Source organism: Mytilus trossulus, chromosome 12, assembly GCF_036588685.1.
Source record: "Mytilus trossulus isolate FHL-02 chromosome 12, PNRI_Mtr1.1.1.hap1, whole genome shotgun sequence".
NCBI lineage: Eukaryota > Metazoa > Mollusca > Bivalvia > Mytilida > Mytilidae > Mytilus > Mytilus trossulus.
Genome location: NC_086384.1, coordinates 51,086,991 through 51,105,504, shown reverse-complemented (window position 1 = coordinate 51,105,504; position 18,514 = coordinate 51,086,991). Strand labels below are relative to the sequence as shown.

General features: G+C 31.7%; 1 protein-coding gene across 1 annotated transcript in view; it reads right to left on the bottom strand.

Moving 5' to 3' along the window:
- Window positions 1-1,209: 1,209 nt before the first annotated feature.
- LOC134693692 (uncharacterized) overlaps window positions 1,210-18,514 on the bottom strand; it is a 56,545-nt gene continuing 39,240 nt past the window's right edge. The window contains exons 8-9 of the mRNA XM_063554588.1: window positions 14,347-14,508; window positions 1,210-3,720 (exon numbers count right to left, since the gene is read on the bottom strand). Of these exons, the coding sequence (XP_063410658.1) occupies window positions 3,291-3,720; window positions 14,347-14,508 (592 nt within the window). The 3' untranslated portion in view covers window positions 1,210-3,290. The remainder of the gene's footprint in view (window positions 3,721-14,346; window positions 14,509-18,514) is intronic.

The window sequence follows — 18,514 nt, the reverse complement described above, 5'->3', positions numbered from 1 at the left end:
TGAACAATTTATTATAAGGTTTTTAATTGTACCAAGTGTGCTGGTAAGAATAATAGACAATTTAGTAGTTGAACAATGGCTTGAAGACGAAATAAATCTATATTTGTAAGGGGTTTTGTGTAGCTTTGGAAGCCAATACATAGTTGGAACTTTCATTGTATTTGGCTCTGCTTGTAAAGCGGTGGCTAAAAGTTTATGTTTGTTACAGATTTCGTTTTCTGAAAATGGAGTCAGTTGGAATGTTGGTGAATTGGTGATTTCCTTTTTCAGAACCTCGATGTAAAATTTACGTCAAACAATAATAATATTATTAGCAGCTTTATCGGCCGGGACAAAAACAAATTCCTTGGCTAGTTCTTTTAGTTTATGTTTGATACGAGAAATAGGTTTATTGTGGTTATTGTTAATAGTAAAATGTTCTTTAAAATGTTGAATACGTATATCAACTATCTTCATTACTGAATTAAAAAAAGAGTCCAAAGATTTTTTGTCAGCTTTTTCCCGTTTTATCCATTTCATACAGTAAGTATGGAGTGAGTCGTGGATGATATTACGACACTCATTCCAATTAATAATTGACGGGGGACGATATTTAGGTCCCTTACTGAGAAATGATTTTAACTTTCGGTCTTGAACGATGTTAAGATCTCCTGTTATAACATGGGAAATGGGTCCATAAATATATTCGGAATTACTGCAATTACATGAAGTAGGTGTATTTTCACTGATATTAACATCTTTACACAATTGACTATAATTAAACACAAATTTCCGGGTAGATTTCTTGTAAATATAACAAATAAGAGGTAGCTCAGTATTGTCAAAATATCCAGGAATTTGTTCTTTAACAGAATGGTCGTTAAATATACCGGCAATATTTACAAAATCAAAGCCTTTATTGACATACTTGATTTTAATAAAATGTTTTTTATGATCTTCAGGGCGATCAATTTTGGGAAATAATTTAGAATAACAATATGCCATAATAATTTGAACAATTTCATACTTAGGACTGCTATATGAAATTGTGTTGCAATCCTCCAAAATTTTATTTAACTTATTAACCGGTAACGAACAGAGTTTTGTTAACAGATAATGTCTGCCGTTGTTTTTTGAAATAGAAATTAGGTCCGAAATATTGGTATGATTGGCCCTAAATTCAAGTTTACTTTATTTTAATTGCCTCCTTCCAGGAAGCAATTCCCCCGACACATTTTCTGTATGCAAAGTGACCTCAGTGTGACCCATCTCGTAAAAATCCAGTTATCGCAATACACATGGATGTCCTTAAAATGAACTATTATCTGAATTTACATTCAAAACACAAACTTTAATTACCTGCCATGTTTTCACAACACTGACCGATTGAAAAAAAAAGATGATTAAACGAAATTCAAATGAAAAAAATGATAAATTCGTGCACAAAAGACTTAAGTTTATGATGTTTGTACGCATTGGTTCAATAATTGGAAGAACATTATTTTTCACCGGTCACTTGTTTCTGATGACTTTAATTGATGGAATGACAATGTTTTTTTTGACAAACCTTCTCAAAGGCAAAAATAAAGAGATTTTAGTCCCATTCATCGGTATTAATTCTATAATTTAGTAGTAAAATTCAAAGCTAACAGTGCCTGGTCATTGTAACATATAAAAAATGTCTCACATAAACCACCACATTATTTTGATCTGAGCACCACTGATGAGTCTTATGTAGTAAAAACGGCCCTCTGCCTTATCAAATTTTAAGCCTGGTACCTTTGATCAATATTTACTCATTATATTTGTTACTAATATTAAGAGGGCTGAAGAAAAGTTTAAGTACAATTTGCTTAACTTAACTTTTGGTAAGCCTTCATATCCTACAACAAGAGTTTTAATGGAGTTCCTGTTAGACCTGAACAGTATTCAAGAAAAACTTTAATTTATGATGGTATCTTGAACTATACTGTTATCATGAGTTATCAATATTCATAAGACCACATAAATGAATAATATGTTTCAAATTAAAGATATATATAAATTCAAAATCTATTATATATCTATCATTAACAAAATCAATCATTAAAAAATTACAAATACATAAATCAACTTGAAGAACTAATTACACTTAAGACAACATAAATAAATATGTCTCGTATATGGGTGTCTAAAAAGGGGCTAAATTATAATTTTGGCCCAGAGATGAGAATATAGATCTGACATACTGATCAAATGATTACCCCATACCATTTCAATTGCAATGCTGCCGACATGATGATAAAATCAAAAAAAATATCTCACACACGAATTAACTCTCAATCATACTGATAATGAATTAAAAGTTGCAGCTTTTATTTTTTTATTTATTTAAATTGTATTCTTACACAAGCAGCATATAAAAATTAGTATCAATGTAATTGATGAACATATATATTTCTTGTCATAAAGTATTGTATAATGTATATAAAATAATATGCTCATATATATAATAAGCTATTAAAGGCACAACATGCCATAAATAGACACTTAACAAAAACAAATAAGACACTTAATTACAGGAACATACAAAATATGATGAGGTTAACAATGTGTGTGATTGCTCAACCCTTCCTTAACCTGGGACAGGGGTGTAGTGTTCATCTGATATCCAATGTAATTTGTTGATCTAAATTGGTACTAAGTTCAGATCTACAGAAAGAATAAGACCTTCTGATTTATAAGATGGAATGACAATGTGTTTTATTTTTTTGACAAAACCTTCTTTTTAAAAGCAACAAGAATGTGTGCCAAGTACACGGATATCCCATCTGCATAATCATTTTCTATGTTCAGTGGACATGAAAATGGGATAAAATATCTAATTTGGCATTAAATTTAGAAAGATCATATCATAGGGAACATGTTTGCTAAGTTTCAAGTTGATCGGACTTCAACTTCATCAAAAACTACCTTAACCAAAAACTTTAACCAAAAAGTTAACCTGAAACAGGACAGACGGATGGATGAACAGACCAGAAAATATCATGCCCATAAATGGGTCTTAAAAATAACACGATTTTAGTCCAATTCATCAGTATAAATTCTATTATTAAGTGACAGTAAATGTTCCTTGTACCAGTAGAAAATATATCTTGTATAAATTAAACTTTTATATGGTACAAAAATTTAAAGGAGTTCCTATTCAGGTATTTAAGAAAAAAACAGGAAGTATCAATATATTGGACGACTTTCTGGCAAAATGAGTGTAATGAAATTTAAGCAATCCCCATTTTCATCTGAAGATATATATACCAGTGGATTAGATAAGTTTATTTTGTTCGAAAAAGTAAAAATGTTACACAATCCCCTTCTTCTTCAAATTCTCTCACTTCTTTGATCCCTCTTGAGTTACAATATTCATATTTTTTTATAATATCTCCATACTCTGGATTAACAATATAAACATGGCCAATATAATGTCCTAAAAGTTCATCATCTTTGTCAGCTATTATTCCATGTCTTTGTTCTTCTTGGTTGTCACTACAGTTGGAACTGGTTTCTGATCCATTTGGATTCTCTATAAAAACTATAACAGCTCCTACTACATACTCATAATTAAAACAACAGAGTGGAGATATGTCTTTTACAACATCTTCCCAGATTACATTTCCACTTTCAGTGGAACCGTCTATAGGAAGCATTACTATGAATAGTGGTGAAGGATTACCATCACTGCCTTCAACCATATAAGTTATTTTTCTGAAATAAATGGAATAAAATAATAATTAACTAATCATTTTAGTACAAATAACGTTAAGGACAATTTAAAGACAAGAGTGCACATGCTGAAATGTCTCACCTGGTTTACTGACCATGATTTAAGGAATAACAGTACTGAAATTGAAGAGTTGCCACCATCAATTGTAGATTGTTTACAATTGTGGTCATGTTGAATTATTTGTAGATTGTACTTTGCTTAACATTATTGCTGTTTACAGTTTATCTCTATTTATAATAACTTTCAAGAAAATAACCAACAAGAATGTGTCCCAAGTACACAGATGCCCTATCCATATTACCATTTTCTATGTTTAGTGAACCGTGAAAATGAGGGAAAATCTCTAATTTGGCATTAAAATTAGAAAGATCATGTCATAGGGAACATGTGTACGAAGTTTCAAGTTGATTGGACTTCAACTTCATCAAAAACTACCTTGACCAAAAACTTTAACCGAAACTTTAACTTGAAGCGGGACAGATAGACAAACGGAGGAACGAACAAATAAACAAAAGAACAAACGAACGGATGGATGCACAAACCAGAAAACACAATGCCCATAAAATCACCATTCCAGGGGCAGGAACTCAACAAGGGTGTGTAGTATTCATTTGAAAATTTCAGATCCTAATACCGGTAATCTTAATCAGATGAACATTTTTGCCAATTGTCAAATTTGCTCTAAATGCTTTAGTTTGAGAGACATAAGCCAATCAAAGAGCAAGATTGCTCTGAGGGATACAATTTCCATGGTTTTCATTTATACTAGTATTATTCTAAAAATAATTCAACTGCACATGTAAAATGTATCTGTGTTCTTTTTTTAATTTACATATTCTGAATAGGTTTTCAATTTTAAAAACTATCCAATCCTCAATATAAGTGTATGAACAATATTATTATTGTGATTTATTTTTGTACTATCAATTTCAAGTTTACTTTTTGTTTACAGTAGTCACTGAGAGTAGGGAAAGGTATCTCACTTTGTACCTCACCACCTATTTTCCTATGTGTATTCTACTGACTAGGAGGAACCCCATTTCTAATTCATTAAATATTTAATTTCAGAGGGCATGACTCCTATCTGTACACAATCCTCTGTTTAAATTTCTGTTGCTTTTAATATGATTCGACATCTATTAACAACACTGATTATTTTTTTCCCGAAGTATCGTCATATTTTGATTCTAATATTGAAGTATAAGGGCAACAACCCCAAACAATAATATAGAAGACTCCATTTCGATTGAAAGAGTGTTCTAGTTACACCTTGACATTATTGACTACATTTAAAAAAAATTTAAATGTTGCACAGAATTTAAAATTAGAAACAACAATAACCCTCAATAGCAGACAGACATAGAAATGATCTCTTTAGTAAACGATCTAGATGGTTCTTCATTTCTTTATGGAAGTTTAATATAAAATATCAGTTTCATAACGGTGAAATATAAGAAAAACTCCTTTTCAGTTCTGATCTGATTACACTCTGTGACGTGTTTCTAAATATATAAAAACTAGTGTTGTCAAATCGTACACTTTTGCGTAACCGGTTACTCAGATAATCGTTCGACCGATTAACTGGTTAACCGGTAGTTTAAGTTGTCGTTTAAAAGCCTTATCAATAGTAACCTACATGTACAAATAGTTATAAGGTGTGGTATGAGTGTCAATTTGACAACCTTTCATCCAAGTCATAATATTACGATTAAAGAATTGAAGTTTGTCCTTCGGCATAATAAGGCTTGTCTGTGAGGATTCCTGGAGAAATTTGACTTTTAATAAACAAATACACCGTATCAACTATAGCATTTGTACCAACTTCAGATATAAAAAAAAACATCTTGATCTCGTAGAATTGAATTTGTCTGAAACCGATCATTGTTTAATTTTCTGTTTCTTTACTTTGTTTACTTGTTTCTTTAAGTATGTTACTCGTATCACACATATATCTTGAGTACATTCACATTGGTTTGCATTTCACAATTTTTGAGGTAGCATTTCGTTTAAAGTAAGACTAAACCTTGCACTACGGAGGTTACACATTTAGATGTTGGTTTACACAATATAAAATCAAAAACGAAATAATGAACTAATTAGTAAAATTTAATCGCATCTCTGATTTAAAGTGATTGTTAAAAAAACATGTTTACCAATCATGTTTCTTTAAGGTCCTGCCCCGAGCTCTAATTAATTTTATGTATTTAGGATCAACATAGCAATCAATATACTGGACAATTGATCTGTCAAATTTATAACCACAACGACAATTTTTAAATAAAACATAACTTTTTAATGATTTACATGCAAAGATATATGAAAACTATCAAAATTGAAAAAAAGTCAGGTTAACCGGTTAGCGTTTTTGGTTTTTGGGTATTCGGTCATTCGACCGGTTAACCGGTTAACAGTTGACAACACTAATAAAAACATTAAATATAAATACTACTTAATTCTGATTTTCGGTGTCGAAAAAACACGCATATAAAAAAAGGGAAATATCGAAACATAAAGATTATGAGAAGAAAATTATAGGAAAGTTGTTTAAATTCAATCAGTTTGTTTACTTTTACCTTTTAAAGCAAAACAATTTTAAGAATATGAGATGTTCTTCAATATTAAAAACAAAATGGTTGACATGAGGGCATGAGCAGAATTGACTAAAGGCTCTAAAGAGCCTGTGTAGCTCACCTTGGTCTATGTGAATATTAAACAATAGAAGCAGATGGATTCATGACAAAATTGTGTTTTGGTGATGGTGATGTGTTTACTTTTCTGAACATTCTTGCTGCTTAAAATTATCTCTATTTATAATGAACTTGGCCCAGTAGTTTCAGTGGAAAATGTTAGTAAAAATTAACAAATTTTATGAAAATTGTAAAAAATTTACTATAAAGGACAATTACTCCTTAGGAGGTCAATTGACCATTTTGGTCATGTTCATGATGTTGATTTATTTGTAAATCTTACTTTGCTGAACATTATTGCTGTTTACAGTTTATCTCTATTTATAATTATATTTAAGATAATAACCAAAAACAGCAAATTTTCCTTTAAAATAACAATTCAGGGTCAGCAACCCAACAACAGGTTGTCCAATTCATCTGCAAATTTCAGAGCAGATAAATCTTGACCTCATTAACAATTTTACCCCATGTCAGATTTGCTCTAAATGCTTTTGTTTTTGAGTTATTAGCCAAAAACTGCATTTTACCCCTATGTTCTATTTTTAACCATGGCAGCCATCTTGGTTGGATTGCTGGGTCACCGGACACATTTTTCAAACTACATACCCCAAAGGTGATTGCGGCCAAGTTTAGATTATTTTAGCCCAGTATTTAAGAGGATTTTTTTTTTTATAAAAGATAATTAAGATTTACAAAAAATGGTTAAAAATTGACTATAAAGGGCAATAACTCCTAAAGAGGTCAACTGACAATTTTGGTCATGTTGACTTATTTGTAAATCTTACTTTGCTGAACAATATTGCTGTTTACAGCTTATCTCTATCTATAACAATATTCAAGATAATAACCAAAAACAGGCAAAATTTCCTTAAAATTACTAATTCAGGGGCAGCAACCCAACAACAGGTTGTCCGATTCATATGACAATTTCAGTTCAGATAGATCTTGCCTTTTTAAACAATTTTACCCCATGTCAAATTTGCTCTAAATGCTTTGGTTTTTGAGTTATAAGCCAAAAATTACATTTTACCCCTATGTTCTATTTTTAGCCATGGTGGCCATCTTGACAGGTTGGCCAGGTCACCAGACACGCTTTTTAAACTAGATACCCCAATGATGATTGTGGTCAAGTTTGGTTTAATTTGGCCCTGTAGTTTCAGAGGAGAAGATTTTTGTAAAAGTTAACGCCGGATGCAGGACAACGATGACAGACGAAGAGGGACACCAAGTGATGGGAAAAGCTCACTTGGCCCTGTGGGTCAGGTTAGCTAAAAAGGAGTCGATGGTAAAAGTCTATATATATACAGATTACTTGACAGCAATCATATCCCATAAAATTACCCATGTGTTATATTTTGAGCCATGTAGGCCATGTTAATTGGCAGGTGGGGTCATCGGACACATTTCTTAAGGTGAATACCCTATAGTAATGATTGTGGCCAAGTATGTTAAAATTGGCCAAGTAGTTTCAAAGGAGAAGATTTTTGTAAAAGTTAACAGACCACGGTGACGACGAACAACAAGTGATGAGTAAGGCTCACTTAACCTTTCAGGTCAGGTGAGCTCAAAATGAATTTTGTGTTCTGAAATATAATTTTGAAAGGGAAGAAATTTATTTGCAGTCTTAAAAACTGTTTTAACCAGGTGCTTTGCAGGGCACAGCTTTATACAACCGCAGAGGTCTAACCCTGAACAATTAGGGCAAGTATGGACACAACATTCAAGCTTGATACAGCTCTGAATTTGGATAGTGATCAAATTTTTGACATAATATAGGTTTCTGACACAAAACAAATGTCAAGATCTTACAAATCTATTTCACAAATATTGTGCAATTAAAGATTTCTTCTTGAAACTTTTCAAAAATTTGAAATTTGATAAATTTTGGAAAAAAAAAATTGAACCCTTTAAAAAAATTTGAACTCCCATAACTTTTTGAATCCTCCATTGGAGAAATTACCCCAAAACATGATCCCAGCCTTTCATTGTAGTGCAAATGTATACGGAACCTTGTAGTACAATTTCAGAGTGATCCAAACACTTAAACACAAGTATTAATGTTTGGAAACTAGAAAAATACTTGTTTTTAGCTCTTTTTTGGCTCATAATCCCTGCATGAATTGGCCAGTAACCCCAAACTCTAACCCAGCCTTCCTTTTGTGATTTGGAACTTTGTGGTACGCTTGTTTTTGGTCCCTTTTTGGCCCTGTTGAAACCATAACCATCAAAATGAATCAAATTGTTCTACTTGTGGAAATAAACATTGTGGTACAATTTCAGAGCAATTGAAATACTTACACACAAGTTATTATCCTGAAAGTAGAAAAATGCTTGTTTTGGCCCCTGTTGGGTCCCTAATTCCTAAACCTGAGGGACCATTATCTGCAAAATCAATCCAAACCTTCCATAAGAGGTATTGAACCTTCTTATTAAATTTTAAAGAGTCCTTTCACTTTTACTAAAGTTATTGTGTCTTCGGATAAAGCAGATGAGGATGACGTAGATGACATCATACCATAATACGACCCCAAAATATTTTTTGCCGAAAAGGAAATCAAATATTCAAATCAAATAAACATGATGAAAAATCTAATGTGACATATATCATAATATATTACATGTATAAAATTGAGAATGGAAATGGGGAATGTGTCAAAGAGACAACAACCCGACCAAATAAAAAAACATCAGCAGAAGGTCACTAGAAATTCCCGCACCCGAAGGCGTCCTTCAGCTGGCCCCTAAACAAATATATACTAGTTCAGTGATAATGAACGCCATACTAATTTCCAAATTGTACACAAGAAACTAAAATTAAAATAATACAAGACTAACAAAGGCCAGAGGCTCCTGACTTGGGACAGGCGCAAAAATGCGGCGGGGTTAAACATGTTTGTGAGATCTGAACCCTCCCCCTATACCTCTAGCCAATGTAGAAAAGTAAAAGTATAACAATACGCACATTAAAATTCAGTTCAAGAGAAGTCTGAGTCTGATGTCAGAAGATGTAACCAAAGAAAATAAACAAAATGACAATAATACACAGATAACAACAGACTACTAGCAGTTAACTGACATGCCAGCTCCAGACTTCAATTAAACTGACTGAAAGATTATGATTTCATCATATGAACATCAGGCACAATCCTTCCCGTTAGGGGTTTAGTATCATACCATCATAACATATTTGAAAAGAACATAACCCAATATTAACGCCAAAATATGCAATCTTTAATGACTTGACAACAGTATCGTAATTATATCCCTTCTTAATAAGTCTATTCAAAGGTTTTGTAAGTTTATGAGGTGAATACTGACACCTTTGTGCTTTATAAAGAATATTTTCATAAAAAATTGGATGTGAAATACCTGAACGTGTATGAAGTCTGCATGTTGAGCTATATTTACGAATGATGTCTTTATACCGATGATAAAATTTAGTAAATGTTTTGACTAGTTTGTGATATCGAAAACCCTGGTGTAATAATTTTTCAGTAATATATAAATTTCTCTCGTTAAAATCTAAAACATTGTTACATACATGAGCGAATCGTACAAGTTGAGATATATAAACACCGTAAGATGGTGACAACGGAACGTCACCATCTAAAAACGGATAATTAACGATAGGAAATGAAAAATCATCCCTTTTATCATAAATTTTAGTATTCAGCTTTCCGTTAGTGATATAGATATCAAGATCGAGGAAAGGGCAGTGGTCATTGTTAGTATTAGCTTTATTTAAAGTAAGTATACCAGGATAAATTTCATTAATATACATACTGAAGTCGTCATTATTGAGAGCCAAAATATCATCCAAATATCTAAAAGTATTATTAAATTTGTTTATCAGATGTTGTTTTGATGGGTCTTTGCTTATTTTTGTCATAAATTGTAACTCATAACAATACAAAAAGAGGTCCACAATAAGTGGTGCACAGTTAGTCCCCATTGGAATTCCGATAATCTGACGATATACGAAATCCCCAAAGCGAACAAAAATGTTATCTAGTAAAAATTCAAGGGCATATATAGTATCAAAGCATGTCCAATAAACATAGTTTTTTTGTTTATTGCTACTAAAAAATGACTTAAAAGAGTTTGAACATATATATTCACATTCTGATTTTTTGAATGCCCATTTAATTAGGTGTGTGAATTTTTTCTTAATGAGAATTTGAGGCAATGTGGTATACAGGGTAGAAAAATCAAAACTTTGAACAGATTCAAAATCACCAATATAAGCATGCAATTTATCAAGTACTTCCAACGAGTTCTTGACACTCCAAAAGTAATTTATTTCACTATTTTCGAAGGCCTTATTTGAACAATTTATTATAAGGTTTTTAATTGTACCAAGTGTGCTGGTAAGAATAATAGACAATTTAGTAGTTGAACAATGGCTTGAAGACGAAATAAATCTATATTTGTAAGGGGTTTTGTGTAGCTTTGGAAGCCAATACATAGTTGGGACTTTCATTGTTTTTGGCTCTGCTTGTAAAGCGGTGGCTAAAAGTTTATGTTTGTTACAGATTTCGTTTTCTGAAAATGGAGTCAGTTGGAATGTTGGTGAATTGGTGATTTCCTTTTTCAGAACCTCAATGTAAAATTTACGTCAAACAATAATAACATTATTAGCAGCTTTATCGGCCGGGACAAAAACAAATTCCTTGGCTAGTTCTTTTAGTTTATGTTTGATACGAGAAATAGGTTTATTGTGGTTATTGTTAATAGTAAAATGTTCTTTAAAATGTTGAATACGTATATCAACTATCTTCATTACTGAATAAAAAAAACAGTCCAAAGATTTTTTGTCAGCTTTTTCCCGTTTTATCCATTTCATACAGTAAGTATGGAGTGAGTCGTGGATGATATTACGACACTCATTCCAATTAATAATTGACGGGGGACGATATTTAGGTCCTTTACTGAGAAATGATTTTAACTCTCGGTCTTGAACAATGTTAAGATCTCCTGTTATAGCATGGGAAATGGGTCCATAAATATATTCGGAATTACTGCAATTACATGAAGTAGGTGTATTTTCACTGATATTAAAATCTTTACACAATTGACTATAATTAAACACAAATTTCCGGGTAGATTTCTTGTAAATATAACAAATAAGAGGTAGCTCAGTATTGTCAAAATATCCAGGAATTTGTTCTTTAACAGAATGGTCGTTAAATATACTGGCAATATTTACAAAATCAAAGCCTTTATTGACATACTTAATTTTAATAAAATGTTTTTTATGATCTTCAGGGTGATCAATTTTGGGAAATAATTTAGAATAATAATATGCCATAATAATTTGAACAATTTCATACTTAGGACTGCTATATGAAATTGTGTTGCAATCCTCTAAAATTTTATTTAACTTATTAACCGGTAACGAACAGAGTTTTGTTAACAGATAATGTCTGCCGTTGTTTTTTGAAATAGAAATTAGGTCCGAAATATTGGTATGATTGGCCCGAAATTTTCTTTGATTGCGATTTGTTCTACGACCGTGAGAACAGTTTTTACGAACAGTTTTAGAAACTATATCCAAAATGTTAACAGAATTGGTTCTAGATATATTACCAATTCCCATGATATTATCATTTAGACCGAGAGGGTAAACTGTCTGTAATTTTTTAATCCAATTTAATTCAATTATTTTCCGTGATAGTACAAACTTTGAATGCGATTCACCAGGCTGCTTATTTACTACTTCTAAAGGTTGAACTGCTAAATATTTAAAAGGATGGTTGTGCTTCTTAAGGTGTTGGTAAATGATACTTTTGAATTTATTTGGTCTTTTAAAACGATACAGATGTTCTTGAGTGCGTTTTGATAAATATCTTCCAGTTTCTCCTACGTACTGAATACCACATCCCGGTTTGTTTCATGTGAGTAAATAAATAATACTGTTTGTTTTTCAAGTAATATCAGTTTCAAAATTTAAAGAAAATGTGCAACATTTATTTTTTCAAATCAAATTGTGTTGCCCACCTTCCACTTCTGGTTGTAAAATGAACAACACTCTTCAACATGTGTAACCCATGTCTAGCTGCAAATTAACTCAAAGGGGCCCAAACATATAATCTATGGTCACTGCACAATACAGTAATCAATGAATCTATGAAAAATAAAATCATAACCCCCCCTTGATAAACCTTGAAAAAAGTGACCCCTCCTCTATCAGTTTCCATTTTTTTCATAACCCCCTTACTTTTTGGCCCCCTCCCCCTGGAGATAAATAATGACTGGTCCCCAAGTGATAAGAAAAGCTCACTTGACCAGGTGAGCTGAAAATAACAGGTCACTCGCAATGCGCTTTACCCTTTGATTTTATCTGACTTCATAGTAATTATTTCATTTTTGGGTCACGAGTTAGATATTTATAGTTGAAGTTGTTTTTAAATCATAGAAAGTTTTAAATAGGTTTTAGTTAATAATATTCATACTTTTATTCTATCTATGAAAAGTGGTGTGTATATAAACATTGGTATTGTTGGTGTGTATATAAACATTGGTATTATTGGTATGTATATAAACATTGGTATTACTAGTGTGTACATAAACATTGGTATTATTGGTGTGCATGTAAACATCGGTATTATTGGTGTGTATATAAAAATTGGTATTATTAGTGTGCATATAAACATTGGTATTATTGGTGTGCATGTAAACATTGGTATTATTAGTGTGCATATAAACATTGGTATTATTAGTGTGCATATAAACATTGGTATTATTGGTGTGCATGTAAACATTGGTATTATTGGTGTGTATATAAACATTGGTATTATTGGTGTGTACATAAACATTGGTATTATTGGTGTGTATATAAACATTGGTATTGTTGGTGTGTATATAAACATTGGTATTATTGGTATGTATATAAACATTGGTATTACTAGTGTGTACATAAACATTGGTATTATTGGTGTGCATGTAAACATCGGTATTATTGGTGTGTATATAAAAATTGGTATTATTAGTGTGCATATAAACATTGGTATTATTGGTGTGCATGTAAACATTGGTATTATTAGTGTGCATATAAACATTGGTATTATTAGTGTGCATATAAACATTGGTATTATTGGTGTCCATGTAAACATTGGTATTATTGGTGTGTATATAAACATTGGTATTATTGGTGTGTACATAAACATTGGTATTATTGGTGTGTTTATAAACATAGGTATTATTGGTGTGTACATAAACATTGGTATTATTGGTGTGCATGTAAACATCGGTATTATTGGTGTGTATATAAACATTGGTATTATTGGTGTGTACATAAACATTGGTATTATTGGTGTGTATATAAACATTGGTATTATTGGTGTGTATATACACATGGGTTTTATTGGTGTGTATATAAACATTGGTATTATTGGTGTGTACATAAACATTGGTATTATTTAGATAGTTTATTCTCATAAAACCATGCAAGTACAAAGGTTATTACACATGGGTTTTATTAGTGTGTATATAAACATTGGTATTATTGGTGTGTACATAAACATTGGTATTATTGGTGTGTATATAAACATAGGTATTATTGGTGTGTACATAAACATTGGTATTATTGGTGTGCATGTAAACATCGGTATTATTGGTGTGTATATAAACATTGGTATTATTGGTGTGTACATAAACATTGGTATTATTGGTGTGTATATAAACATAGGTATTATTGGTGTGTACATAAACATTGGTATTATTGGTGTGCATGTAAACATCGGTATTATTGGTGTGTATATAAACATTGGTATTATTGGTGTGTACATAAACATTGGTATTATTGGTGTGTATATAAACATTGGTATTATTGGTGTGTATATACACATGGGTTTTATTGGTGTGTATATAAACATTGGTATTATTGGTGTGTATATAAACATTGGTATTATTCTCAATTACCTTTCAGATCCACACTTTCGACAATATGCAGTTTTACCAGTGGAACTTTTGTTGTGGAGGAAGAAGAAATTCAAATAATCTCTTAGCCTTTCTCTAAAGAATTTGGGAGGATTTTCATGCATTTGTTCAGGAATGCAGTTTCTGTCCTTTTCTCTATAATCCCTAAAAAAAATCAATTGTGGACACATGTATTGAAGTTTTAAACAAGAGGCTCTCAAGAGCCTGAATCGCTCACCTTAATTCTTTTGGTTTAAATCTCTCATCAATGATTATTTTGGCTTTTCAATTTATTTAAATGTTCTTTGGATCGTCCTATTTTCTTCAAAAGCAAAAAAAAAAATCATTTTCTCCTATGTTCTATTTTAGCCATAGGAGCTATGTTTCTTGACATACAAGGAAATAAAATATAAAATTTATACTAGATACTCTGAAACTCATTTAGCCTAAGTTTGGCTGAAATTGATACAGCAGTTTCAAAGGAGAAGATTTTTTAAAGTAAGTCAACATGATGAACAAATTGTGAAAAAAGTCTTTAAAGGGCTATAACTCCTTAAGGGGTCAATTGACAATTTTGATCAAATTGACTTATTTGTAGATCTTTCTTTGCTGAACATTATTGCTGTTTACAGTTTATCTCTATCTATAATAATATTCAAGATAATAACCAAAAACAGCAAAATTTCCTTAAAATTACCAATTCAGGGGCAGCAACCCAACAACGGGTTGTCTGATTCATCTGAAAATTTCAGGGCAGATAGATCTTGACCTGATAAATAATATTAGCTCCTGTCAGATTTGCTCTAGATGCTTTGGTTTTTGAGTTATAAGCCAAAAACTGCATTTGAACCCTATGTTCTATTTTTAGCAATGGCAGTGATATTGTTGGCTTTTTTCAAAACTACCTCTACCCTTTTTTATTGGGAAAATATGTGTCATTTTCATCAAATTGGGAAATTTAAAATAACAATTTGACTGAAACTTCAATTTACAGACCCCCTTTCAAGAGTCTACCCTTGCTTTGAAATAAGACCACTTTTTGTAGGTGATTATTCAAAAATAGATCATTAAATCTGCACCTATAGTCATTTCAGGCATGGAAAATGTTTAAATGAGTGTTTTTCAGTATGTATTTATGCAAAATTACTACTAAGACTGCACTGTTTGGGAAAAAAGTTGTCGTTTTGGGAATAATTTTAAGCCATTTTTTTTTCAAATCAGGATTTTTCTCCAGGGGAAAAAGCCTTTATTCTCCACTAATTGAAGGCAAACAAAATCACTGAATGGCGACCATGTTTATTGATAGATCAAAACTTCGGATACAATTTATAAACTAGATACCCTAATGAACATTCAGTTAAAGTTTGGAAGTATTTGGCCCTGTAGTTTCAGAGGAGAAGATTTTTGAAAAGATTACTAAGATTTATTAAAAAATGGTTAAAAATTGACTATAAAGGGCAATAACTCCTAAAGGGGTCAACTGACCATTTTGGTCATTTGACTTATTTGTAAATCTTACTTTGCTGAACATTATTGCTGTTTACAGTTTATCTCTATCTATAATAATATTCAAGATAATAACCAAAAACAGCAAAATTTCCTTAAAATTACCAATTCAGGGGCAGCAACCCAACAACGGGTTGACTGATTCATCTGAAAATTTCAGGGTAGATAGATCTTGACCTAATAAACAATATTACCCCCCATCAGATTTGCTCTAAATGCTTTGGTTTTTGAGTTATAAGCCAAAAACTGCATTTGACCCCTATGTTCTATTTTTAGCAATGGCGACCATGTTTGTTGATAGATCAAAACTTTGGATACAATTTATAAACTAGATACCCTAAGGAACATTCAGTTAAAGTTTGGAAGTATTTGGCCCAGTAGTTTCAGAGGAGAAGATTTTTGAAATAGTTTACGACGACGACAGACGACGGATGACGGCGGACGCCAAGTGATGGCATAAGCTTCGGGCCAGGTGAGCTAAAAAGTATAATGCTAATATTTCAATGCTTCAAGACATGAACTCAAACATCTCTCATACATTTTGGTTCTCAAACTTTTCACTTTATGTATGTACGAAAAAGGAGTGAAAAAACATGTGACATATGAAAGAAGTGATGAACAATTATATAAATAATTTAACTGATTTACAAAATCATTTTCTATTTACATGCAAAGTGGTCAATCATTATTAATAAATTGCTCTGCAGGGCACAGCTTGATACAACCACAGAGGTCAAACCCAAAAACGTTTGAGGGAACATTGGACACTAGATTCAAGCTGGATATAGCTCTGAATTTGGATTGTGATTAAATATTGACACAGCACAGGTTTCTTGCACTGAATGTATCTGGTCAAAGAACTGAAAATTTTGAAATTTGACTTTTACCTTTTATGGTCCAATATTCAAAATCTAAATAGATAGTTAGATTCAGCATATCAATGATCTCAAATATTTCAATTTTTGAAGAAACAAAATTTTATTTTGGATCCTTTGGACCTTGATGTGGAAAGTTTATTTTGGACCTCGATTTGTATAAACTTAAAAACTGGGTCCAAATTGAAATGAAAAATCTAAAAGCATGTTTGGATAAGGCATATAAAAAAGCCACAAATTCAATTTTGGTTAATTACAAACTAAGTTTAAATTTGGTCCCTTTTTGACCTTAATGTGGACCAATTTAAAAACCAGTCTAAAAATCAAAAATCTATACACACAGTTAGACAAAGCATACCAAAGAGCCCCAAGAATACATTTTTTTTTCAAAATCAAACAAAAGTTTTAATTTTGGACACTTTGGCTCTCCATTTGAATCAATTTCAAAATTGTCCACATATCAATATACTGTTCTCACAGAGTTATATCTGGATTTTTGGGAATTCCGATAATGCAAATACATTGTATTGAAATTAAAATATTTAACATGTAAGATTTGCAAATATTCAAAGTTAATTAACCATGACTCAAGGAACATGGCTAAACGATCTGAATGGAAATGAGATGTGCTAATGCTATTACAACACAAACCAAATACTATGGCTTATCATAAGTAGTTTGAATTCCCTTTAAAAAAAACCTTAACACAAACTAAAATTTGTAAACTATGATTGAGGGAACGGGGTCATAAAATCTCCATGGTAAAAAGATATGCCAACGCTAATACCACTGCATACCAAATATCATTGACCTACCACTAGTGGTCCCCCATAAACTAACCTAATCACAAACTTATACTTAAAAACTAAGCAAAAGTTTCAAAGTCAATAGACCATGACTAAAGGAACGGGGCCAAATAATCTCCATGGAAATGAGATATGCCAATGCTCATACTACATACCAAATAATGAAATATCCTTATTTTATCGCTATTGGTTCCCCATAAACTGACCTAATCACATTCTAATACATGAAAACTAAGCAAAATTTTCAAGTCAATAGACCACGACTGAGGGGGTGGGGGCACTAAATAATCTACATGGAAATGAGATATGCCAATGCTTATACAACTACATACCAATTTTCATTAACGTACCACTAGTGGTTCCTCATAAACTGACCTAATCACAAACTAAAACATGACAGTTTTGCAAAATTTCAAAGTCAAAAGACCCTAACTGAGGGGGTGGGGCCAAATAATCTCCATGGTAATGAGATGTGCCAATACAGATATAACGGCATACCCAATAACTTTGACTTACTTCTAGTTGTTCACCATAAACCAGATCTAATCACAAACTAATACATTGTTAACGTTGTCGCTGACGCCAGAAACAGCATACCTATGTCTTGCTTTTTTATTCTGTTAAGCGAGACAAAAATCTAAATACACCTTTGGATAAGGCGTAACAAAGAACCAAATGGTTCATTTTTTATGAAATCAAATGAAGTTCAATTTTTTGACCTTTTGGACCTCAATGTTGACAAGTAAATGTACAAAAATGGGGCTCAAAATCTGATATCTATAAAACTATTAGATAAAGCATATCTAGAGAATCTTCAATTAAACCACATTGAAATTGAACAAGAAATAAGCAATTTCAAAAATGTTAGAAAAGTATAATATTGTTTTTTACACTTTTTTCTTGAATAAGGCCATCATCCTCAAAATCAATCCCAACTTTCCTTTTTACATGTAGGTATGGAACCTTGTGGATCAATTTCATAGA